At 39.8% G+C, this 27,180-nt stretch overlaps 2 protein-coding genes across 2 annotated transcripts in view; one reads left to right on the top strand and one right to left on the bottom strand.

Moving 5' to 3' along the window:
• Nucleotides 1–824: 824 nt before the first annotated feature.
• Nucleotides 825–13,045, top strand: LOC117301576 (PR domain zinc finger protein 10-like). The gene is made up of 8 exons (XM_033785604.1): nucleotides 825–846; nucleotides 3,634–3,780; nucleotides 4,943–5,096; nucleotides 5,720–6,094; nucleotides 6,584–6,730; nucleotides 7,490–7,593; nucleotides 8,486–8,735; nucleotides 9,576–13,045. Exons 2-8 carry the CDS (start codon nucleotides 3,640–3,642, stop codon nucleotides 12,689–12,691), a joined length of 4,287 nt encoding a protein of 1,428 aa, XP_033641495.1. The 5' UTR covers nucleotides 825–846; nucleotides 3,634–3,639; the 3' UTR covers nucleotides 12,692–13,045.
• Nucleotides 13,046–16,313: 3,268 nt separating this feature from the next.
• Nucleotides 16,314–27,180, bottom strand: part of LOC117301441 (nodal modulator 1-like) — a 33,763-nt gene continuing 22,896 nt past the window's right edge. The window contains exons 21-28 of the mRNA XM_033785432.1: nucleotides 26,304–26,480; nucleotides 25,474–25,538; nucleotides 24,702–24,843; nucleotides 22,157–22,243; nucleotides 21,704–21,814; nucleotides 20,057–20,158; nucleotides 18,313–18,432; nucleotides 16,314–17,342 (exon numbers count right to left, since the gene is read on the bottom strand). Of these exons, the coding sequence (XP_033641323.1) occupies nucleotides 17,109–17,342; nucleotides 18,313–18,432; nucleotides 20,057–20,158; nucleotides 21,704–21,814; nucleotides 22,157–22,243; nucleotides 24,702–24,843; nucleotides 25,474–25,538; nucleotides 26,304–26,480 (1,038 nt within the window). The 3' untranslated portion in view covers nucleotides 16,314–17,108. The remainder of the gene's footprint in view (nucleotides 17,343–18,312; nucleotides 18,433–20,056; nucleotides 20,159–21,703; nucleotides 21,815–22,156; nucleotides 22,244–24,701; nucleotides 24,844–25,473; nucleotides 25,539–26,303; nucleotides 26,481–27,180) is intronic.

A 27,180-nucleotide genomic window follows, 5' to 3' on the forward strand; every position in this document is an offset into this window, starting at 1 on the left:
AAAAAGGGGAATCCGCCGGCGGAACGATCGACAATTTCCGTTATAGCCGAGCATGGAGCCGATTGACCGCCTATCATTATTTCGATTATTCAAAGGCTTTGCTTGATAAAAAAAACTACTTCTAAGGGTCGCGAAAAGACTCTTCTTTCAAGTTGGGTTTATAGGCAGTCAGGAAACAGTTTTTTCTATTTTATTTATTTACTTACTTCTATCCTACCAATCTACTGCAGGAATGGGTACCTTCTTCCATCCATGCTATGAAATTGAAACATAATGTTCCTCCTTGATGTGACCAAAGAAGTCACACAGACCTCACCCCCCCCCCCAACTCCGCCCACCCTGCCCAAAACCCACCCACCCATGGACTTTTGGAGGCGACCACAGGGGGTTCAACAATGCACCCGTCCTATCGCATGCAAGCAACAATCAAGCAACGCCACGCAAAATCCGGATGCGGGTAGCTGTTGTAGAGATAATAGACAGTGGAGAAATGGGATAGGCCATTTTAGATTTGCATGTCATGAATTATTCAGATTTTATTTCTAACGATCGTCCACCGCTACACGTTTACACTCACATGCCAAGTGATTGGCCAAAACGATGTCACGAATTGGGCTAATTTATGAAAACAAATCTACAAGAAAACCATCTTATCTAAGTAAAAGGTATTTTTTGTATATAAGTGATTATTATTTGAAGAACTAAACAAAATAATATGCATTAGTTTTCCACAAAAAACCTAAAAATTGTGATTTGGTCGTAACAACTTTAGCCAATCACAGGGCTCGTTTCATATTAGGATTAGAAATAAATAGGCGCAAACATCTTGATCATTGGAGGTATCAGGTAAGTTTGAATGTGCAGTTATTTTTAAGAAAATTTACAATTTTTAGTCGATTTATTGGTGTTTCATTAATCATTATCCATACGAGAAAATATTTTCCTCGTGAAATTATTGTAAAAATGTGGCAATATAAGTATTTGTTATCGTAAATATGGGTGGAAATCGTTCGTACCCTTCCGTCGTTTTTATCACACCTAATTTTTTTTATGCTTTGTTCTTGACAGCTGGAATACGTTCATTATTTCATGAAGTTTCCATTTAATATACCAATATGTGCCCATTAAACGTGTCCTTAATTTCTTCTAAACAGGATTGCTTTAATTTCTAACCGTTATTTGGGTGATTTTACGGGGGAGTTGCCGTGATATTTTCGAGCCATTGCGTCAAATAGGGGAGGTCGCATCACCCAAAATGGCGTCGTGCTGATTTTATTTGAGGTCAAATTCATAATTATTTTAGCATTTTCAGGCGCATTGGCACAACTAGTCGTCGTTTTCACAATGTTTTACAGGATCCACATATAAGTAGAGAACCTAAGCTTGATTAATGAAGTGATTCCACGAGGGAATATGATATATTTATCCGTCCGTATTTTGTCCCTCAGGATAGGCTTGTAATTATTGTGAACAGGGGTGGTACAGTGGTCCAAAAGTGCCTCCGCGGCCATTGTATGCGTGTTTGTATGGGGGTTCGGCGGCTTGCCCACTGCACTGTAGGGCTTTCGCAGAATGGAGTGTGCCAATGTGGGACGTTACCATTTTTTTCTTTCAGAGTCTAAACGTGTTGTTTATTATGTCATGTCCCTCTGTAGAGGAACTGAAAAGACTTGGTGTTTTTTCCTACACTATGTATCGTACTGGGAGAAGCCATGATCAGAAAATGCTGTGTGATAATTGGATGTAACTTTTGGGCTAAACTAATTTAAGGGGGGATGGGTGTAATTTTGGAGGATTATTCAAACCAGATGATTGTGTTGAATTTAAACGAATCTTGGCAATGTCTTAGTGCTATAAAAACTACTACTAATAATATATTATTAACTATTTATAATTTATTACTAAAAGTTTGCTATAATGTTTAAAAGGTCATTTTTTGTCCATACCAGTTGAAGTGTTAAAGTCTTCTTACAAAGCATTTCGGTTGAGTCTGATTGACAGTCCCCCCCCCTCCAAAAAAAACCCAAAAAAAAACACCAAAATAAACTTTACAAACAATTCAAGGGTATATTTGGTCTTCTCCATCAGAGAGAACGACATGCTGTTTACGGAGTGGAAATAATTTCATGTCATCATTTAGTTTACGTCAAGTGGGACTCATAAATAAAAATGTGTTGTTTGAAAACTATCATCATCATAGATTCAATGGCGGTCTTCCATGAACATTTATATGGGGCCCTAAAAAACGAACATTGTTATCCCTTAAAGGGCTCAAATTTTACATTTCATCCGAGGCCAGTACTGAGTAGTTTTAAAGTGTCGGGCCAGTAAATTAATTACTGAAAATTTTACATTTCATCCGAGGCCAGTACTGAGTAGTTTTTAGTGTCGGGGCCAGTAAATTAATTACTGAAAATTTTACATTTCATCCGAGGCCAGTACTGAGTAGTTTTAAGTGTCGGGGCCAGTAAATTAATTACTGAAAATTTTACATTTCATCCAAGGCCAGTACTGAGTAGTTTTTAGTGTCGGGGCCAGTAAATTAATTACTGAAAATTTTACATTTCATCCGAGGCCAGTACTGAGTAGTTTTTAGTGTTGGGCCAGTAAATTAATTACTGAAAATTTTACATTTCATCCAAGGCCAGTACTGAGTAGTTTTTAGTGTCGGGGCTAGTAAATTAATTACTGAAAAGTCTGGCAATCTTGTGAAAAAAACTCTGGTCTGATAAACATTTTGAACAACAACCAGTGTTGAAATAACCTACGGCACCAAAGCAATTGCCGTTAAGCCCTGTTCTTTTGCAAGGATCAATACAAACTCAGGCCGATGATACTTGATGGTGGCAGCGAAGGGCTCCATATGCCCCCTTGGGACATTGCCTCTGTGCCTTTGAATTATACTTCACAGTAGAAATGTACAATTTCCTCATAGGGTGCCCTTTAATTACTGAGGAGAAAATGCCTTGGTGCCCTTGCCCTTTCAAAATGAAGCACACGGCGTGCAAACTAACAGAAGTGCCCCTAAACAGAGGAAAATTGCTGTGGCCCTTCAATAATAATAATAATAATAATAATAATAATAAGACATTTGTAAAGCGCCTATATGCAAATGAGTTTTCAACAAGGACTTAAAACATTGTAAAGTATTAGCTTGGCGAATATGCACAGGAAGACTATTCCTGAACAACCCACTGTAGTCTTGTAGAATTCCCCCCCCCCCCACCCCCACCACACTCGAGCACTGCACAACATTTTGTTTGCAACTTGTTTTCATTGACACGCAATTAAATAATTTTAAAAACCAATATTAATATTCTTTATCCCCGATGCAAATTTAACATCTATTAAATCTTTTGCAGTACCAGCTGATAAACGTAGGATTCAAACTGCCTCTAGCCACCGGTCAATCACGTTGGTCTAGTTGGTATGACACTGCTCTAGAATTGCAAAGGTCCAGGGTTCAAGTCTAACCCAAGTAATATGCCTGTGATTTTTTCACAGAACTCGATTGCTAACACTAACACTTATCGGTGTAAATTGGTTAAAAACCAAATAAATAATCTTCATCCCCAATGCAAATTTAACATCTATTAGATTAAACATTTGTTTTGTTTCAATTTTAACATTTAGAAAGATATGGAACAAGACGGTCGACAACCAGTCTGGCCACCGCACTATATTGTTGAGAGTGGAAATAACACACCTACGTATCCATCCGCTGAACAAGACGACCCAATGCAACATAACGGAGTATCTAGCTCAGAGGGGTTGGTGGAGGTAGGTGGGACAGCCCTAATTAATTTGACTTGGAGATGTGAATTTGAGATGTGTATGTAATATCAGATCTGCGCGTCATCATGTGTTGAAGTATTTTGTACATCCTTAGCAGCACCCTTAGAAAGTTAGGAACGGCCTGTTTCTAGTCTCATGTATTATAATAATAATAATAATAATAATATTAACAAATTCTTATATAGCGCATTTCACAATAAACCGTATCAATGCGCTTTACATTAGTCCCCTGGTCATTGGGCCAATAAACATCCCTTTAATCTTTCTCAGCTCCCATTAGGGAGTATACAGCCCCGAGCTGCCGTGGCGCTCCGAAAGCTTTTCATTCACAATATCAACCTCTACCCTCGCAGGTACCCATTTATACCCCTGGGTGAAGAGAAGCAATTATAGCAAAGTATCTTGCTCAAGGACACAAGTGTCACGACCGGGATTCGAACCCACACTCCTGTGAATTTTATAGGCATTATATTCGCCAAAACTCAAATACTCAAAGACTAGGGCCTATATTTTTCTATATAAAATCAAATAGATTAAATAATAAAGACGAGCTTTCTCAGTCTTTAGTGGATTGCTCCTTGTTACAGCCTTGAAGGCTAAACTAGTAGGTTGATGGCCAACGACCTATCGACCTATCAGCCGGTGCAGTAAGAACTCAAGGAACAATCTACACAGCAAAGAAGCTATTGACACAACCACAGACCAGTCAAATTAGGAATTTCTTTTAAGGTGTTTTTATACGTACGTTTGGTATGACTCTGAAAAATTAAATGATTAAAAAGTACAACTACCTTTGGATAGTTCTACATGCATTTTTAGAGACCTTTCACTTTGAGATACTGCGGTTGCAAAGATATGGCATATGACTTTAAATACCCCCAAATGTGAAAATAAGGACCGCTATAATCACTCCTGGTTTTCAATAGTATCTCAAAAACACGACCACCTTTTTAAAAATGAAATATTTTTCTGGGTTTGTTTTCTTGTAAATACCTACATTAAAATTGAAACATTCGAACGGTCCAAAAAAAGAAAAGGGTAAATGTACATGCCCTTAGTCTCAGTATTGAAAGCATACCTATATTAAATGGATAATACAAATAAAAAAAGTTGACGATGATATTGTTTATTTTTTGTCTTTATATAGCAGAGACCCCGACCCTTTCGACCATACATGGCGGGATATGAACCTCAACCCAGTGGTCAAGCTTATAGCGACAACGAACCTCAGTCTACAGTAAGAGAGAGTGATATAGCTACTGTAGCGTACCAAGCAGCAGAGAGAATACCTGCGACACCAGGTAAATACAATGGCCCCTCTATAACAATAGACCGATCCATTAGGCTTGCCCGCGGTGCACATGTGAGCAAGAACATGTGAGCCTCTCCAATGCCATTCTGCACAACTCTGTCGCGCACCAAGCCTACAGTGTGGTTGGATTGCGTATCGGTCTATTCTAAACTCGTAGCTCTGGTTATGCTGTCTTCTGGGCCCAAATCATAGCCCTGCTTTCCGTAAGCAAAGAATCTGCACTTTACAAAAAGCAGGAATTACTGCACTTACGTCAAGCATTTTTTTCATGGGTTGGCAGGGAATTTTTGTTTCTGCGCATGCATACTCCACATTACTAGGCATTCTTCGCTTTCACAGCTAGCGCAGAAATTTGGCGCTTGCACAGTGCAGAGAGTGGTGATCATAAACGCTTAATTAATTTTGATGTATCTGTTTCAAAAGCCACTGTGAGACAGTCGTTTACATGGCTCGAAATTCACACTAGACCGCGGGCTCACAGCCAGTGAGTTAGCATTCGGCTAGTAAACTCATGACTGGCCGCTGGACAAGTCCAATAGTCTTGTGGTTTCCAAGTCCCGTCAACTTTTCTATGTTAGACACAAAGTAATTTTATATCTTTTTATGCTTCAGACAATGAAGCAGTTCCTGTACAGAATCCCAGCACACCCGATTCAAGTCTACCTCCAGACTCCCCCGTCCTACATCAAATGGAACCTCCCGCTCAATCAGCCAGCCATGTAATGCCTGCAGTTGCTCCAGTTTACAATGTGACCGTACCATTAGAGAACAGAATCGGGGTAGCGCCACCACCACCCGCGGTAGAACCAGATGTGGAGCAACCTCCAAGTGGAGATGTTCTTGTCTTGATATCTGTCGGCAGCGGTGGGATTGTCGAGGATGCTGGAGCCGGACCTTCTTCAGCATCTGACAATCAGTTTGAAGGAAGACGCTCAACCAGGCTCTCTCAGCTCCCTAGTACATCTGGCTTAAATGCCGAGTCAATGAGTGAGTTACATAAAAAACCTTTCGAGCAAACATTAATGATTTGGGAGATCTATAAAGTGTTGGTGTAGTTTTAATGTATTTTTTTTTAAATGATTTACTGTCCAATTCAAAGTTCACATGTTTGCATATGATGAACGAATAAATTGAATGGATTTGAATTGAATCCTTTATTAGTGTAGTTGTATACAATCAAACTAACCTTTTTCGCGTTTTTGAGATATCGCCGAAAATGTGGAGCGAGTATGCAGGAAGAATAATCCCTATTAGGAAAACATGATTTGAAAAGGATTAACGCTTCTCTCTCAGACTCAACGAATAAAACTTCTCAAAATGCGTTATATAGGATAATTACTGCTGTAGGCTCCTAACCAGGTTTTTATTGGCATTAATGTTCAGAGTGATTACCAATTATATACCTTCTCTTTAGTTAATGTTGCCTCACCTCAACCAATTACTTATTAATTGTCTAGTTTTTTTTTCTCTTCTTAGTCGAAGATGATCAGGATTTACTTGATGAGGAGGAATTCTTGAAGCAGGGAGCGTTACAGACCATCTCGGACAACCCTGTAATCTCCAGAGCTAGAGCAAGTCTCCCAAGTCAACTACAAATCTTCAAAGTAGAGAATAATGAAGTTGGTGAGTAGAAGAGGAGGTGAAGGAGGAGGGGAGGCCTATGATAAGATGTGGGTCTTGAAGAAGGGTTCAAGTTTTTAGATAATCTACCCGTCAAGGGAACTCAGCAAACTCCCACAATTCTTTAAGTAGTGTCTTCCTGAACCCTTAAAGGCACCGGATATGTTTGGTAATTGTCACAGACCAGTCTTCTCATTGGTGTATCCCAACATATGCACAAAATAACAAACCCGTGAAAATTTGAGCTATATTGGTCGTCGAAGTTGCAAGATAATAATGAAAGAAAAAACACCCTTGTCACACAAAAGTTGTGTGCTTTCAGATGCTTGATTTCGGGACCTCAAAATCTAAGTCTGAGGTCTCGAAATCAAATTTGAATATTTTAGTGGAAAATTACTTTGATGTTGAGCCGTCGATTTCACCAAACTCTTCCTAACTTAGATAAGTTCCATAACCAATAGACTTCAGGACGCATTGAACCCATCGAGATAGGATTAATCCAAGCGTTTCGTGAAATCGACTGCAGTTACTGTATGGTGTTGGACCGAAGACTGCACTTGTAAACAAGTCCAACAGTTTGGGTGTTTGGTTACTGTTGGTGTTGGACTGAGTACTGCACTAAGAGTTTGTGTGTTGGATTTTTGTTAAGAGTGAGGAAGGATCCTAGTAAATCAATCAAGGAAAATAGGGTTAAGAATTTTGTGATAAACTTTTCTCTCTGACTTTGACATACTTTACTCATTTGATTCTTATGATGCGCAGGTGTATTTGCGAAGAGAGTTATTCCAAAGCGCACCCAGTTTGGTCCAATGGAGGGCAAGATCTTACGACAAGAATTCTTACACAAAGGAACATTGAAATGGCTGGTAAGTTGAAGCTCGAACGCTGCTTAATATTTTCATTTTCTGTTGAAATTATAATTATAATTACTATTGTATAATTTAATAAATACGGCCTCATTGGATATGGGACGCAGAAACGCTATATTTTTCCGTATTCCACTCACGCTTGTGTGATAACTTATAATATTTAACTTGATTAGGGTTTGAAATTTTGCTATCAGTATGTTTGATCATCTTAAATACTTGACTCTATTTAAAAATGGAGCTGTCCTCAACTTATTTCAAATCAGTTATTCCCTATTTTTTTGCTTAAAGGCAGTGGACACTATTGGTATTTACTCAAAATAATTATTAGCATAAAACCTTTCTTGATGACGAGTAATGGGGAGAGGTTGATGGTATAAAACATTATGAGAAAAGGCTCCCTCTCAAGTGCCATAGTTTTCGAGACAGAAGTAATTTTCAACGAATTTGATTTCGAGAGCTCAGATTTAGAACTTGAGGTCTCAAAATCAACCATCTAAATGCACACAACTTCGTGTGACAAAGGTTTTTTTCTTTCATTATTATCTTGCAAACTTCAATGACCGATTGAGCTCAAATTTTCACATGTTTGTTATTTTATGCATAAATGGTGAAATACACCAACTGTGAAGGCTAGTCTTTGACAATTACCAATAGTGTCCATTGTCTTTAAGTAATTCCACATACCTAGACAGCAAGTTCCGTTAGTTGACTTGGATTCCACATGAGTCATTTGAGTGTGTACGTCCATGTGCATGTACATTGCTATTCAGTTGTCAATCACGGTTGACGAAACATGTGCGACTCAACTTGCTCCTTCACTAACCTGTTCCTCCTAGAAAACACTTGTTTCTCCTAGAAAATTGACGTCTTAATGTTTTCCCCTATGTAGGTTAAACGAGATGGACAAGATGCCTATCTCGACTGCTCCGACGAACAGGAAAGTAACTGGATGGGTTTCATTCGGCCGGCCAAACGCTACAGTGAGCAGAATCTGATTGCGTTCCAACTCGAGAACTCCATCTACTTTGCTACCATTAAGAGCGTGGAACCCAAGACGGAGCTGAAAGTGTGGTACGCAAAGTCTTACGCTGAGCTCATTGGAGAGAAGGTGCTAGAAATAACAGCAGAGGAAGCGGCAGGTTAGTTGAGAAAACAGGGTCTTATCGTCTTCTGGTTTTTGGATTTGGTTATATATTCTCAACGCTCTTATGAGCGAAACGAGAAGAGAGAAGACAATGAAGAAATTTAAGTTGTAGATGTGGGAGGAAACCCCAAAGACTTATTCCAGGGAAAACCCATGCCGTCAAGTAGGGACTGAAAACCCAATCCTTGTAGTGCCCCTTGGTGGGATTCAAACTGGGGTCCCGGAGGTGGAAGGCGAGGCAAGACACCACTACACCAACCTGAATGCCCGGTTTGGGCAGAGAGTAGATCAAATCTTGCCGAAAAGTAGTTGGTTGCTCGACATTTCAACGCTAGCAGAGTCTCTCTCAAAGACTCAATGACAACACAACAGACACAAACAGATATGCTGGTGTAACAAAAGCAGTCAAGTGTTAATATGATCGAGATGAAACACAAAAGACAAAATCAATGATGGGAAGGGGGAGAGAAAAGTAATTGATGTGTTGAAAAGAGAAGGCAAAAGCAAAAAGTTGTCATTTCCTTTTTTGATGTTCAGACAATGAGGTTGAATGGTCTAGAGACGTCTTATCCATAGTTTCTCCTTACGCGAGATGAACAATCTCTCTGCGGTTTCCTAGTACCTCAATTCAATCGGATCAAATCTTGTGAACTGTTCGAGGGAGAATCTTATGGGGTAATATTTCAGGGCATAGAATGAGGAAAATATTTCTTCTTGTACTCATGCCAGCTAAAATTTGCAAATTCATCTTGTAAGTTTTTCACACTAAAGTACAGCATTGGTTCTCTTAATCACCAAGCCTTTTTGTTTTGCTCCCAATTTTCTTTTCAAACAGAACTTCAAGACAAGGAAAACTCCTGGCCATGTTTTGAATGCAGTCGAAAGTTCAGAACGTCGGAGCTACTTCAGAAGCATCTAGCAACCCACGACGCTTTGCACAGTCGAGCCTCCCGGGGCCGACCCCGAGGCCGAAGAGGAAGACCTCGAAAATACCCTGAAGGCTATCAGCGGAAGCAGCTCGTGGCTCAGGCCAAGCTGCGTCAGTCTCGACGGGTCCAACGCAAGAAACCAGAACAGTTCAACTGCAACATGTGCCCCAAGTCTTTCCCCAGGTTGTATAGTCTGCAGCGACACATGGTCATGCATTCTGGCGAGAAGAACTTCACCTGTAACATCTGTAACAAGACCTTTGCTCATATCTACAACCGCACCAGGCACTTGAGACGTCATGAAGAGAAAGGGGAGTACCCGGGGATGCCGCTTCAAAAGCAGTCAAGTCAGTCGATGTGGGGTTGCGACAGCTGCGATCTCGAGTTTGAGAGTGAGGAGCTTCTAAATCTCCACGAGTTGACTCACTCGCCATCTCTGACAGATCCTGAATGGGATGAAGGCGAGGACGGTCCGATGGCAGTGGCAGCTCGTCTGCTGGTGGATGCCTCATCTATAGTCAGTGCTAATCATGCTGGAGAGACTTCTACAGGGCAGCAGTTTGATCCTCAAGGTGGGGCTGCTACACCTGTCATGGTCTCAAGGAGTGGACCTCTTGGCAATCCTCTCACTCAGGCTACCTCTGGAATCATTCCGATGCAAATCTCCACTAATCCACCTGTCCAACCAGAAGCAACGATCCAACAGCAACAACCATCCATGATGCAGCCTTCTCAACAGCCAGCAGTCTCTGTTTCCTTTCAGCAAATTCCTGGTGTTCAGGAAATGGGACAAGTGTCTGTGCCACCTCCTCAGTACCCGAACCAAAACCTTGTGGCAAACACACCAGGACAGCTACAGAGCCAGAATGTCATATTCCCGGGAGACTGGCCTTCGGGTTCAAATCAGCAACCACAGAATCAGGAAGGTATAATTCCTGCACTACCTGCAGACAGCGCTCTCCGATGCCCAGAATGCAATGAGGTTTTCCAGAACAGGAAGTTTCTTGCCCTTCATGCATCCGCCCATGGAAAGAATCGCCCCGTCGTCGACAAGCCACCCCCAATCCACCGCTGTGGGCAATGCAGTAAGGTCTTCAAGGACAAAGCTAAATATGAGAGGCATCTTAATATTCACTCCAGCGATGCCTTCAAGCCTTTACAATGTAATGTCTGCGGGAAGCGCTTCATGAGTAACTCGGCCATCGCCTGTCATATGAAGGTGCACTCAGGGCAGAAATACTACAAGTGTCCATTCTGTGAAGAGGGCTTCGACCGCATGGAGCTACTCAGAAATCACGTCCCATACCACAGTGTCAACGGCATGTACACCTGTCCGCATTGTGGTAAGCAGTTCAGGGACTACCCTCAGATCCGGAAGCATATCCGCGGTTTCCACTCGCAGAAAGAGTTCCCCTGCCCTCACTGTGAGAGGATCTTCCCCCGACCGGATAAACTAAAGTTGCACATGTTACGGCATTCTGACCACAAGGATTTCTTGTGCGCTAACTGCGGCAAACAGTTCAAACGGAAAGACAAGCTGAAGGAACACATGCACCGAATGCACAACCCCCAGCGCGAGGCCGCAAATCTCGCCATTGCAAGCAAGCCTCGGAAAGCACCATTCAAACCAAAGTTTGCTCCTACAGACATCAACGCATTCACCTTCAAGTGCAGAGTGTGCTCCATCGGGTTCAAGCGACGCGGAATGCTCGTCAACCATCTTGCCAAGCAGCACCCCGAAACACCACCAGAAACGGTTCCAGAGCTCAACCTACCGATCGTCAAACCAAACCGCAACTACTTCTGCGCTTATTGCGAGAAGGTGTACAAGAGCAGTAGTAAGAGGAAGATTCACATCTTGAAGAATCATCCAGGATCTATAGTTCCGCCAAGTCTGCGCAAGACAAAAGGAGATCCCAATAGTCCTCTTGGAGATCCTCATACGGCGCCTGCAGGTACCACTACAACCCACTACTTTGCCTGTGCCCACTGCCCTCGCCAGTACAGCACTAAAGCTAAGATGATGGATCACGTGAGGAAGAAGCACATGGAACCAGCACACACGTTGGAGACTTCACTCTCGACCACACCGGCCACAGTGACTGTCCTGCAACAAGATGGTCAAAATATATACCAGGAGGGCCAGGTCACACAAATAGCTGTTGTGGCACACGTTCAGGACGGGATGCCAGAAACAGTATACATCCAGGAGGCACCAGATTATCAACAGGTCAGCGAGGTCCAATCCATCACACCAGTTGCGCTGACCAATCATGTAGCGGGCCAGGGACAGCAGCCTATACTGACGTCCTCATTGCACGGCCAGGCAGCTCATGTTATAGCAACGATTGCTGCTGCAGCGCAAGAAGCTGCGCAACAGCAGCAGAATAATCAAGAGCATCAGATCATTCGTCAACCGGAGCTGATTCGATACATCGACACCACCAATACGGGCCAAGGTCAATCAGAAGCTGTACAGGCAGATCTCCTGACTCAAGCCATGTCCGAACTCTCACAGTCCATAGAGTTCCGTCAGCAACCAGTCGGCGACTATCAACATCTGACACAACGTATCATTCAACACGCTGTACAACCAGGTCAACAGATCCAACTGCAGCCCCAGACCATCCAAGTCACCCAAATTCCAGTCTCTCAAATCCCGGTGACGCAAGTAACCAACGCCCAGATTCCAGTGTCGCATATTTCCATGACGCCAACGAGCATTGCCGTGTCACAGATTCCAGTCACCTATGTGACGCAGAGTGCGACGTCGAACGGTGGGATATCAGCGACGCAGCAACCTACAGTCGATGTCAGCCAACTCCGTCAGACGGACTCCCCGTACCAACCACAGCTTCTAAATCTACAGAATAGCGTGCAACCAATGAGCTCCCCAACACCAATGCAGCAGCAACAGCAGCAGCAAGATCCGCAAGCTCAGCAGCAGCAAACACAGCAGCAACAGCAGCCAACGGTGTATATTCAACGCACATGGGCAAATTATCCACCCCAGTATCGTTAAACTCAAGATGAAAGATGTCATTTCTTCTGATTCTTTACTTCCTGCGAATACAAACATTCAAAGAGACCTTTGGAGATGCAAAAAAGGACAACGCAACGTTTTTTAAACTCAAGGTGAAAGATTTCAGTTCCTCTGTTGTTTTTACCCTCTAAAGTTCGGTCCAAACTTCCTGCAAAAATTTTGTGACGTAAAAAGGACAACACACTGTTTTTCCAATTGTGACACAAGAAAATTCACTCTGCACGAAGCATTCGCAAGTAGTATGAACAGGGCTTCAAAGAACGTTACAGAATTGGTAAGAAACAAAACTCGTGAAAATCACAGATTTACATGATTTACACGGTGATGATGATAGTAGAAACTATCCTTTGAAATATTTATGTCCAAAATTTCATATTTGATGAGAAATAAATAATCTAATTTTATTAACTTTTGTTATGGCATCGGTGCAATGCAAATCGTTTTTTTCACTATTTTCTCGAGAAACAGATGGCCGGTCGATCTGGAACTTCTACCGGTTTGTCAGTTTATGTATCTGGTGGATTACATAAAGTGCTTACACTGCCAGCAACTTTTTTGTTAGCAAAACCAATTCTGTAATGTTTCTTTAAAGCCATTGGACCCTTTCGGTAAACACTATTGTCCAAGGCCCACACTTCGTGTATCACAACTTCTATATCAAATAACAAACCTGTGAAAATTTAGGCTCAATTGGTCATCGGAGTCTGGAGAAAATAACGGGAAAACCCACCCGTGTATCCGCGCGTTTCGCCGTGTCATGACATGTGTTTAAAATAAATCCGTAATTCTCGCTAACGAGAGTTGATATTGTTTTACTGTTTTCTCAAAAAGTAAAGCATTTCATGGAATAATATTTCAAGGGAAGCCTTTCACCACTACCTTCTGTAAACCCTGTAAGTTATTTGTAAATCTGTGAACTTTTTTTTTTTTCTGTACCGAAAGGGTCCAATGGCTTTAAGTACTGTTTGAACAATCAGAATCATCAACATAGTTTGGACTAACACAGCCTGCTAAAAGATAGTTGTCTGTTGTTAAGCTGCAAACTTCAAATCCCTGCACTTACATCCACCTGGCTTCAGGTAATTTAGTTTGACTTAAAGTCACCTGGAAATGTAACTTTTTTTCTTTCAAACATAAGAGTATATGCTTACGAACAATAAAACAATTTTTTTAGTAATTGTTTGTCACGATTTATATGTTTAAAAAATATATAAAGTTGTTTGGGGGGCTGACTCCGCCTACCCCTTTTGTGACGTCAATCGAGGTAGACTTTGCCTGCAATGCGTATAGTAAACACACGTGCAAAGTACATGTACGTCCAAGTCGTGAGTTGGTACATTTCAAAAAGTGTTTTTCTGCATTCAGCAGCAATACATCTGGTCGGCATTGCCGGAAAAAAAACAAACAAAAAAACGTACAAACTCATGACTTGGTCCGTACATGTATTTTGCAATTGTGTTTACTCTACGCATTACAGGCAAAGTCTGCCTCGATTGACGTCACAAAAGGGGTAGGCGGAGTCAGCCCCCCAAACAACTTTATATATTTCTTCTTTGGCCTAATAACAACTACTGAAAATTTTGCTGCGCATAGCCAACCATCATGTAAGTAGCGCTTAGGAAACTTTTTTCGAGGCCCGCAGTCAAGAGGCCAATTTGTAGACCAGATTATTATAAATACATGTAAATACTGCAGAAGAAGAATGTGTTTTTATTTATTGCAACTTGAGATAATGCTGGAGTTGGAGGATACACCAATAATTATTGATCATTGTTTCTCCGAGTTCTGACCAACGTGAGAAGCTAGAATGATTGTTTTTAATATTTTCGCCTTTTCTTAAATACAGGCCTTCCGAGGCATGTTTATTTCTTTTTTATTGGGCCTAGGTTTTTGTGTATGGGGTACAAATTTACTTTTTGTTCTTCCTCAACTATTTATTGAATTTTGTTTCACTTGTTAATTGATCTTGTTTAGTCAGTCAAGTTCCCTAAAATTGCAATGCAGTTCTCTAAGTAATGTGTCACCATGTATAAGGCACCAGTCTATTAAAGATGAAACCTCAACACTTATACAAACAATTGGTTAAAGGCAGTGGACACTATTGGTAATTGTCAAAGACTAGCCTTCACAGTTGGTGTATCTCAACATATGCATAAAATAACAAACCTGTGAAAATTTGAGCTCATTCGGTCGTCGAAGTTGCGAGATAATAATGAAAGAAAAAACACCCTTGTCACACGAAGTTGTGTGCGTTTAGATGGTTGATTTCGAGACCTCAAGTTCTAAATCTGAGGTCTCGAAATCAAATTCGTGGAAAATTACTTCTTTCTCGAAAACTATGGCACTTCAGAGGAAGCCGTTTCTCACAATGTTTTATACCATCAACCTCTCCCCATTACTCGTCACCAAGAAAGGTTTTATGCTAATAATTATTTTGAGTAATTACCAATAGTGTCCACTGCCTTTAAAAGTTATTTGAATTATGATTTTTGTTTTCTTCAATTACTTGTATTTAAAGTAGGGTCATAGATTTGTAAAGAACAAAATTAATGACCATAAAAACTGAAAAGCAATGCAGCTGTTGTGTGTTGATAGTGTCAACTCCTGACGATGTGACGATGACGATGACTAGAGCAAGCTAGTCAAAACGTTAAGACCAATTTCAAAAACAGACTCTGGGGTAGTGCAGTTAACTACGATCCTATAAGCTCAAGTAGTAGTCCCAGCCAATTTTACCTTCCGCCCGGATAGTAGTTAAAAAGCAGGACAGTTCTTTTCAGAACTGAGAAGTCTCCGGAACATCCGATAAATCTACTCCGCGGTAAACTGTACCTGGCAAGTAGATACACACATGGCGTTACCGCAAACCAAATATATATTTTAAGAAAGGAGTCCCTTCGAAGTGGTTTGGATAAGTTATCGTAGCCAAAAACATTTAAATCTGAAAAAGTTTGTACACGCTATATCACCTTGCTAAACGTGGATGGATTCAACGTTCGTCTGAAAACACTGGGACAGGTTTTGTGCCGTTTTCTCAGCAAGTAGACACTGACAGTGTCTGTACTCGGCTGAAACTTTCACATGTGACTTCGATTGTATCTTTCTTTATAATTTTGTCTATAATCAGCACTACATTGAACAAAAAACAATCCAAGACCCTACATGTACCTGTAGAAGAAAATGTATGTAGCACTAAGACACCATAGTATGAAATAAAGAAGTTATATGAGCAGATACATTTTGGTGTCAAATATTTTTTAATCTTCATCATAATTGTGTGAATTGCATATTTTTGTTATAAACTTCTACAAAAATCATGTTTTTGAAGGGGTTGTGTTGTCATACGTGTCACGACCAAAGCAGGACCCAATTTCATAGAGTGGCTCAGGCACAAACTTTTGAGTAACAATGTCTGCTAAGCCGTAATGAGCAGGATACCAGAACTTTACAAATTGTACATGTGGTATGATAGTTTGGCTGGTAACCTTATTCTGGTGAGCATTATTTTGTTGTGCTAAGCTACATTTTTGTGCTTAAGCAGCTCTATGATACAAAGCCCAGGTCTGTGGCTGTACATGGAATTATGAACTGTTACTGCAAGCATGAGGCCTGCCTTTAACTAGACGACAATACTTACTCTAGTCATTGTGAAATTATCAGTTTGGCTTTGGGGATTCGTACCCACAACCATAAAATTGCAAGTCAAGCAGTCTAACCACTGAACCAAACCTTGAGAACCTTATAGATATATTATCCCTTATTTTTGTGGTTTCTTCTGCAGATATATCAACGCTAAAAGTTTTACAAAGTCCACCCTGTCCACCCCCATCAAACTCTGTATGGCTATGACTTCTTAGCCAATCAGAGAATGTTATGACCTCACATATATGTATAAATGGTATCAGCTCATAAATATGTAAATGGTTTAACCTCATAAATATGTATGAGGTACAGAGGAAATAATTGCAACACAGATAAAATCTCAACACCCATTCATCCTACAAAATAAGACTTTCAAACATTTAAAACTCTAAAAAACAACCAATTATAAACATTGCAATGTTCATATTCAATCAACACGACAAAATATACAGTCAAAATGTGTCATCAAGCTGCACACAATACTTTTACAGGACCAATAAACCAATCCCAGACAAATCTACTCTGCCTTGTGAAGACGATCAGCGCATACTGATCTAAACGTCAAGTTGTTAAACGACTGGTTCTTTTCAAAACCACCACAGCTCATTAAGTGATTCATTACATGGCGTCTCCGAAAACCTGACTTGATTGTAACTTCACCATTTCAAAATCCAGGCCTCAAAATTGCTTCTTTTTCTTTTCTTCAAATTACTTCATTTTTTTAGTCCTAAAATTTTAGTCTGGTTCCCTCTCATTATGTTTTTCGTGTTTTAGGCTTCTTCTTAATAGATCTAGTATCCTGTTCGCCGGCTCCGCCCACGTCTCGAACTTCACTTATGCTCGGTTGACTAAAGGTCTTTAATGATTGGCTGAATTGTTGAAGTACTGGTAGAACCTTAGCGTGGTTGAATCCGATTGCAATTAAAGCTACAATCAGCGGCAAGGCTAGATGGGAACCGCTTGATACTTCTTGGTCCACAGAGCGACGCTGTCAAATAAATAACAAAGTACTTTCAAATTAACAGGATGGTAGCAAATGGTGACAAGTACTAAATATCGGGACTTACGACAATAGGTCTATAATTAGGGATGTGATAGGCTGTTGAGAAAAAAACCTGAACTCTCGAGTGCAAAGAATGTGTAGGGACCGCCCCCTTGTTAGATCAAATAATAAGTTGTTTAACTTCCACCCCCTAAATATTTAAGAGCCTTTACACTAACCCACCAGTTTATCAACAGCCAAATGTCGGACCCCCCCCCCCCCCCCCATTGAGGAACAGCAGATAGTGGATTGATGTGGTTTTGTGTTTGGCCTAATGGACAGCCAGCCATATTTTGAATGACAGTGAGCGAGCAATTAAACCTACGATCAATTCACTAAAGTGGCTGTCATCATCCTTTTTTTCAGGACCCTCCAGCCCCCCTTCACCTGGGCCCGGGGTTTACACATGCAAATTTGCAAAACTTGCAAGCAATAAGCTCAATATTAACATTACCTTTGGTTTTTAAAAGCCCTACTCTGCAATCTGGTTGTATGGTTTTTATCTTCTTTTTGTTTAAATGAAATTGATCTTAAAAAAAAATTTTTTTTTAATTAAAAAAAAACAGAGAAATCACATCCCTGATTACTGCATAGTTAGTAACATTTTCCTCATCAAAATTGCTACGCCCTTCCAAGAGGGAACTTCAATGCCTGCTTAAAGACGATGTGACCTGTTTACATTCAAACCGCCCTCTTTTTACAAAACGATGTACAGTACACATCAAGTTTCGTAGAGCAAAAAGAAGCGTAGTCATGGTAAGATTATGTAAACTTTCTCGGCTGGCTGCCAAAACACAAAGGTTTCGCCCGGCGGTATGTTCGCGAATCATGTTATGGTTTCCAAGTGATGTCGGAAGTCACCTCGTCTATATATATATCCAAGTTACTTTAGGGTTAAATGGAAGTAAAACCTTACCTGTGGATTGAACTGTAGTGTGATATGTTTGAAAAACCCTCCTGTACTAAAACTAGCTTCTGGTAGCGTGAACTCGTAACTGGATTTGGATAACGACGATTCTATACGCAGGACGTATCTCTGTCAAAATAAGGTTTTAAAGGGACCGTGTAAGTTTGGTAATCACTCTTAAAATTTATGGTAATAACAAATTTACAAAGTAGCATTTTGAGTAACATTTCACTTAGGGGCCATTCATAATAGTCAATGGAAAAAAATTATGGGTGGGTGGGTCAAAAGAAATAACTGAAAATCGAAATTCCTTTTAATTTTTTTATTTTTTTTATTTTTAACATGATAAAATAAAGATGGCTGCTCGATCTGCTCGATGTTGGAGTCCTTTGACCTGATAAATCTGCATCATTTAAGACATTACTTTATTATTCAGTTATAGAGTATTATTGTGAAGTAAATCGATATTTAAAAATCGAAATTTGGGGTGAATGGCTATTTTGAATCGCCCCTTAAAGACACTGGACACTGTTGGCAATTGTCAAAGACCAATCTTCTCGCTAGTTGTATCTCAACGTATGGATAAAATAACATGTGAAAATTTGAGCTCAGTTGGTCATCGAAGTTGCGAGATAGCTATGAAAGAAAATACACCCTTGTCACACGAAGTTGTGTGCTTGCAGATGCTTGATTTGGAGACCTCAAGTTCTAATTCCGAGGTCTCAAAATCAAATTCGTGGAAAACTATTTCTACTTCAGAGGGAGCCGTTTCTCACAATGTTTTGTACCATCAACCTCTCCCCATTACTTGGTACCAACTAAGGTTTTTGATAATAGTTATTTTGAGTAATTACTCATATTAGCGTCCACTGCCTTTAAGTGATATGCCTTTTAAGAGACATAAACACCAAGACTCAAAATTGTCAAAATACTCATCCAGTTTTCTCCAAATCCATTAATCTCATGTATGTTTATAAGGGAATCAATGTGTGGTGAAGAGGTTTTCAACTAGTGGTTTAATCCCAACGAGTGCTAGTTCTTGATAATTTTACCGATACGAAGTTGAGGTAAATTAACAAGAACCAGGCCTCGGCGGGTTTAAACCACTAGTTGAATACCGATTCAATACACTTTGATTCCCATTCATAAATACCTTTTCGGTCAAAAAGCATCAACACTTTTGGTCAAAAAGTTAAATAAATGCAAAACTTAAAATTGTTCAATGATTTCTTGAAACACAACACCCCTCCAGCTATGAAATGGTAAAGCCCTCCGCCGTCCTCGGGTAAACAACTCCTTATAAGGGAATGCTGTGCGCGTCGCCGTCCTCGGGTAAACAACTCCTTATAAGGGAATGCTTTGCGCGTATCGCGTGATGTGGCACAACTGTCTCGGCCGTTGCTCTCGACCAATAGGAATGATGAATCACAGGTGCAAGCTCGCGTGTCACGCCCATGTTTCAACACTTTTTACTGGTCATAAACAAAGGTTTATACACACCCACGTAACGCGCTCTCCACCAATAGGAATAGCAAAATTATCTGAGGTATTTATGAATGACAATTTAATCACTAAAAATATTTGCTACATGTTCTTTGTTTTGCTACATGTTGTTTGTTCAAATTTGTTGTGCCCATTGATGCTAGAAAATGTCTGGCCCCCAACCCCCCTACTGGCTACACACTGACAATAATCCATGACAAAACCAGGGAATGGCGCATGTAAAGATATTGGATATTTAAAGTTTACTCACCGCACCGTCGTTAAGAAGTGGAGGGAACTGAAAGAAACTACTGATACCGAGTGACAGAGTGTGTAAAGGAGACACTAAATTATCCTCACTGTACAGAAGAATCTACAGATAAACAGAATACAAATATCATATAATGTTAAATTTGCGTCAGGGATAATAATACTCCAAGAATACTTGGTTCTTATATATAGTACTTTATCACACCCCATATCGTATGATGTGAAATTTGCGTCAGAGATAATAATACTACAAGAATACTTGGTTCTTATATAGTACTTTATCACACCCCATATCGTATGATGTTAAATTTGCGTCAGAGATAATAATACTACAAGAATACTTGGTTCTTATATAGTACTTTATCACACCCCATATCATATGATGTTAAATTTGCGTCAGAGATAATAATAACACGAGAATACTTGGTTCTTATATAGTAATTTATCACACCCCATATCGTATGATGTTAAATTTGCATCAGGGATAATAATACTCCAAAAATACTTGGTTCTTATATATAGTACTTTATCACACCCCAAATCATATGATGTTAAATTTGCGTCAGGGATAACAATAATACGAGAATACTTGGTTCTTATATATAGTACTTAATCACACCCCATATCATATGATGTTAAATTTGCGTCAGAGATAATAATACTCCAAGAATACTTGGTTCTTATATATAGTACTTTATCACACCCCATATCGTATGATGTTAAATTTGCATCAGGGATAATAATAATACGAGAATACTTGGTTCTTATATAGTACTTTATCACACCCCATATCGTATGATGTTAAATTTGCATCAGGGATAATAATACTACAAGAATACTTGGTTCTTATATATAGTACTTTATCACACCCCATATCGTATGATGTTAAATTTGCATCAGGGATAATAATACTACAAGAATACTTGGTTCTTATATATAGTACTTTATCACACCCCATATCGTATGATGTTAAATTTGCGTCAGAGATAATAATACTACAAGAATACTTGGTTCTTATATAGTACTTTATCACACTCCATATCGTATGATGTTAAATTTGCGTCAGAGATAATAATAACACAAGAATACTTGGTTCTTATATAGTACTTTATCACACCCAATGGGCGTGTCAAAGTGCTCAGTATTTTATCCCACTAAGGTATGTGGAGCTATATGTTTTTCAAAGTAATGAGACCAATCCCTTTACGTAGAACCATGTAATAGTTTACACAGTGCTGTGGCGCAATATGCAGCCAATCAAACCACGAGCACTGGGATGATCCCTTTCTCTTTACGATAAGTTCACTGGGTTCTTACGTGCATTACACATCACACGGGACCAACGGATTTACATCCCATCTGCCCCTAGCAGCCAATAGTAGCTTGTACCCAAATGCCGCTAGCGGCTGCAAACAGCCGCAAGATTGGCCATTTTCAAGTAACAGAAAGAAATCATAGTAATGTCCAGATTTGACATTTTCCAAGGTTTCCCATGTTGCCATGTGATTAACATTTGTAAAACAAACAGAATATTTACTGGAAAAAACAACAACAATAGAAGCCATGTTCGGACAGAAATGAATGGTGTTCGTAGGGTAAAGTTAAAAATGCTACAGGTTAAAATATCAGACAGGTTTGTTGAACTTACCTTCAATGTTGCCAAATATTCGCTAGAGGTGACAATATTTCCCCCTATCTCAAACTGGTTCAATCGACGGAAAACTATAATCTGTAGATCATCAATATCTTTTCCTTGGACCTTCGAAATACAAGGACAAAAAAAATCAATTGAGTCTTTTCTTATATCTGATGAAGTTATTTCACTGATCAGAAATTAATAATACATGTACTACAATCCCGGCCAAAATGCTTGGGCCACCCGCACTTCCCATTCACATTCACATTCAAAACATTCCCCCCCCCCCCGCCACCGCTCAATGTTGACTGTAATTCGGAACACAGTCGGCAAATGGAACCAACATTGAAAGGGGGCAGGGGGGCCCAACGAGATATGGCCGGGATTGTAGGTTCAAATACAGCGCTTTATCACACCCCTAGCATTCAGTACCAAGTTAAGGAATGGTGGTGAAGCAATTGTTACCTTGATAGATTGTGTTTTAGGAGCAGCTCGTTCTATATGACTGTTGGAATCACCTGCTTTTAGTCTCAGCTCATACGAACACTCCGGCTACAGTCAAAACAGTGACATACATGTAATTACATCAATATACAATTTTACTAAGCAAAATAATAATAGTCAAGAGAAACTTACAAAGCACAGTGTTGTGCAAAACAGCTTTAAATGTACATGTACAAAAACAAAGCTATTGAAAGGTAGTGGACACTATTGGTAATTATTCAAAATAACTATCGGCATAAAACCTTACATGTACTTGGTAACGAGTAATGGGGAGAGGTTGATGGTATAAAACATTGTGAGAAACGGCTCCCTCTGAAGTAACGTAGTTTTCAAGAAAGAAGTAATTTTCCACGAATTTGATTTCGAGACCTCAGATTTAGAATTTGGGGTCTCGAAATCAAGCATCTGAAAGCACACAACTTTGTGTGACATGGGTGTTTTTTCTTTCATTATTATCTCGCAACTTCGATGACCGATTGAGCTCAAACTTCCACACAGGTTTGTTATTTTATGTATATGTTGAGATACACCAAGTGAGAAGACTGGTCTTTAACACTTTACCAATAGAGTCCAGTGTCTTTAAGTGCTATGTACAAAAACGAACCTAGAAAAAAAAGTTTCAAAAATACATACATATGTACATAGGCCTACTTCAACATGTTCAAGAGAATAGATAAAATAAGCCTTGCTCACTGGTCAAGCTAGCCTTTGGCAATGTCATAGGGAAACAAAATACTATTCAGGTTAGAATAAATAAAATAAGCCTTGCTCACTGGTCAAGCTAGCCTTTGGCAATGTCATAGGGAAACAAAATACTATTCAGGTTAGAATAAATAAAATAAGCCTTGCTCACTGGTCAAGCTAGCCTTTGGCAATGTTATAGGGAAACAAAATACTATTCAGGTTAGAATAAATAAAATAAGCCTTGCTCACTGGTCAAGCTAGCCTTTGGCAATGTCATAGGGAAACAAAATACTATTCAGGTTAGAATAAATAAAATAAGCCTTGCTCACTGGTCAAGCTAGCCTTTGGCAATGTCATAGGGAAACAAAATACTGTTCAGGTTAGAATAAATAAAATAAGCCTTGCTCACTGGTCAAGCTAGCCTTTGGCAATGTTATAGGCAAACAAAATACTATTCAGGTTAGAATAAATAAAATAAAAAAATTCCATAAAAACAAATTTACAGTGTTTCAGAAAAAATGCATTCACAAAAGTATTGTACGACTGCAAACACTCCTAAATAATTCCACTAAATTCACCTTTCAGCAAAAAAGCTAAAATTAAACTAAACAAACAAATACGCATTTATATGAGAACATTCACTTAAAAGCTAGACAAAATTCAATTTCAACTGGACTTTAGTCCTAGGACAAAACAAGTCAAGTTTACAAAGATACAAGACAGCGATAAAAATGACAGATTCAGCAGGCATTTAAATACATAAGGTAAACACAGAAATGAAAATACATATCAAATAATGCAAAATGATGACAAATGCAAAATGATTGACAATTGAAATTCCTGTTAGTGACAAATATAATATCAAAATCAATCAGTTGTTTTCACTATTAAAAGTGGCGTTTCATTTAAGGGTAGAATTCAACAAATGCACAAAGTTGGGGATTGTTTGTATCTTTTGACTCCAAGCAGGAGGCAGTAATACTATAGGAGTGTTATGAGGTTAACGGCACGTGAGTTCCTGAAAAGAGAGTTCCTGAGAATGTACATGAAAATTCCATTGATACAATGATACAAAATCCACTGGTTTCACGCTCAAACATTCGTCGGAGACACCAGGTCGAACACACTGGTGGCAGTGAGTTCCTGAAAAGAGCGTTCCTGAGAAAGTACATGAAAATTCGATTGATACAATGATACAAAATCCACTGATTTCACGCTCAAACATTCTTCGCAGAAACCAGGTCGAACACACTGGTGGCACATTTACCATGGAATCATCTGCAGAAAAGACAAGAGGCTTTTGCTCCAGACCTACAGTGGGAAAGAGGTTATAATACACACACCGTAGGTGTTTACATGGTTTACACACACTTTAGGTGTTGTTACACATAGATAATAATAATAATAATAGTGGCTTCTTATATAGCGCTCAGGTCCGTCACACAGTGACGCTTCAACCATATTACCCCCGTCATTGGCCCTTAAATCATTCCTTAAACCATCTCAGCTCCCTGGGGAGTATACAGCCTGTGCCGCCAAATATGAAGCGCACTAAGCTAATCAATCACAAGAACCAACTCTGCCCTCACAGAGAAGCTGATGGTTAAGTGTCTTGCTCAAGGACAAAAGTGTCATGACCTGCATTCGAACACACACACTCTGCTGAACAGAAACCATAGCTCAAGTTTGGTGCTCTTATCCGCTATGCCACGACACCCCACCGAAAAAAAAGAACTAAAATTTAAACCATAGTGTGTCAAACTAGCTCTAATTTCCGCCAACATTTTGCCATTATTTTATCAGACAGATGCAGTCAACTTACCTGGAGTCCTCGGATTCTAAATTTCCCTTCTGGATCGGTCATACTTTCCTCTAAAACCTCTCCACAATTATCAATTCCTTGAGCCTCGAGATAAATATCTGGTTCTGGTTCTCCGTTGAGGGAAGTGACAACACCAAAGCAGCTGAAGTATGAAACATACGTAAACACAAGGATCATTAGGCAGTGTCCCCCCTTCACAGTGGTCCCCTGTCCAAATGCCAGTTATAATACCACAGGACCAGTACAAAAATTCTCTCTGGCTAGTTCGGTGTGATAAAGCTTCCCTATTTCACTGAAATAAGGACTTGCGCAAAAGTTGACGAACCAATAGAATGACAAGTTAACTGGTCTTGCTGGCCAGTCACTCAAAAAGTTAAAGGCAAACCCTGTTAGGTTCTGGTTCTCTTCAGGGAATCGCAACACCAGAGCAACTTAATTATCAATCAATTTAAAATATTAGGCTTCGGTTTTCCGTAGACGGAGGTCCTGACACCCAAAAACCAAAAATTTCAAACAAAGTATAATTGGTTCTGGCTCTCCGTTAAGGGCAACTAAAATATCAAACAATAATAATAAGGTCACAAGTCTCACGACACCAAAAAACTAAAATATCTAATAAATAATCATACTTTGGTTCTCCGCTGAGTGAGGTCACCGCACCAAAACAAATATTATATAGAGTGCACTGCAACATTGTGATACAATACAATTCCTTTTTTTTTTTAACATTACAAAAAAATACTCAGACTCAAAATAATCATGAGAAGTTTACCTGAATGCAACCCTTGACCCCTTGACCTTTAGTTTGATGGATGACCCTTCCTCAACTTTAATCATCTGAAGACAACAAAATCAAACAAGATAGTAAAATGAAGACATCCATATCTCTCAGGGGTGTTCACTTTATGAAGATAAAATAATAGTGTATTAATAGTGCTGTAAAAACTTACAAAAAACACTTCTCAAAAGAAACAAAGAAAAAAAAAAAATACACATGACCGAAAAATGACTATGACTATCCAAAGGACTTCATCTTTAAACAGCCTACAAAATAAACAAGGTAAACTAGAAAAGAGAAAACAGCAAATTATATACAAACACATGGTAAAATACAGTGTAGCAGTAGAAACATTGGGTGCGTTTGTTTAGCTTCCCTGGGTCGACCCCGCAGTGCTCACTCGGGTGAGCCCGTGACAAGAGCTAATCGAACGATCACACTCGCCCTCTCGTGGTGACGGCATGCACTTCGGGTCACCCCCAAGTGACCCACTCCACAAGCAGTGCACTGGGGGCTGACCCGGGTGAGCCCCGTCAAAGCTATTCGAACATACCGGGGTAGACCGGGGTCGACCCAGGGAAGCTAAACGAACGCACCCATTATACAAGGATAATAAAGTAAAAAAAACAGGCACAAGGCACAGTACATATGGATACAAAATTGATACAAAAATCTGGAAAACTCTTATAATACAAAACCACCATAGCAGATAAAAGTGATGAATGGCTGAAACAAATCAGTTATAAAACACTGGAAGTCACAGTTCAGACTCCCCTTAATTTACTTCAAATACTTCTTTCTTTGATTTTAAAAGAATAGCGTACCTGAGAACCGGGTTCAAATTTGTATTCCTTCATCAGAGCGCGTAGATAGTATTGGTCCGCTCCCAGACCAGTGAACACCAGACTACCGCTAGCCTGCGTTAAATTATTGCTGCGGAATTTCCCACCACTGAGTGAGAGTAGCACCCCCTGGAGTGGGAGGCCCTCCTCATCAATCACCTGGAGAACATAAAAACAAAATCGTTGGCATGTTAAGAATATAGCTAATCAAGGGATTGGAAAGCCTGTGTTAAATTATTGCTGCGGAATTTCCCGCCATTGAGTGAGAGTAGCACCCCCTGGAGTCCCTCCTCATCAATCACCTGGGGCGGATTGCACCAAGCGTTCTTAAACCGGTCTATGCGCTATAGCCGGCCAACTTGAGTCGCCCTCAGACAATCTTTAGTTAATAACCGATTGCAATAGCATGGTCTATAATTATAGCCAGTCTCAAATCTTAAGTCTGCAATTGGCTGGCTATAATCGGTCTTAGTTTTGTTTTTTAAAGATGGCGCTGCATTTGTTAGTTGTAGACAATTTGATGCGACGAGCTCTATGACGAGACCAAATACTTAGAGATATATCACACCCATGAGAGGCATTATGATGATGATACATTGTATCGTAAATATATATTTCCAAGAGTGAAAATGATTGGATATCCGATGATTTTAACCTAAGCAATAAGAACAATGCCGTAACGCCAGTGCTGCAGATGTGCTAAGTATTATGGGACATTTGTTCGTATTTCATTACTTTTCGCCGACTTATCTAAGACCGGCTTAATACATTATGCTTAATGACTGACTAAGCTAAGACCGTCTAAGGCAGATAGCCGGCTATAACTGACAGGTCTAAGACGGTTGACTAAGACCATTTT

The sequence above is a fragment of the Asterias rubens genome, chromosome 17 (genome assembly GCF_902459465.1).
Source record: "Asterias rubens chromosome 17, eAstRub1.3, whole genome shotgun sequence".
Classification (NCBI taxonomy): Eukaryota; Metazoa; Echinodermata; class Asteroidea; order Forcipulatida; family Asteriidae; genus Asterias; species Asterias rubens.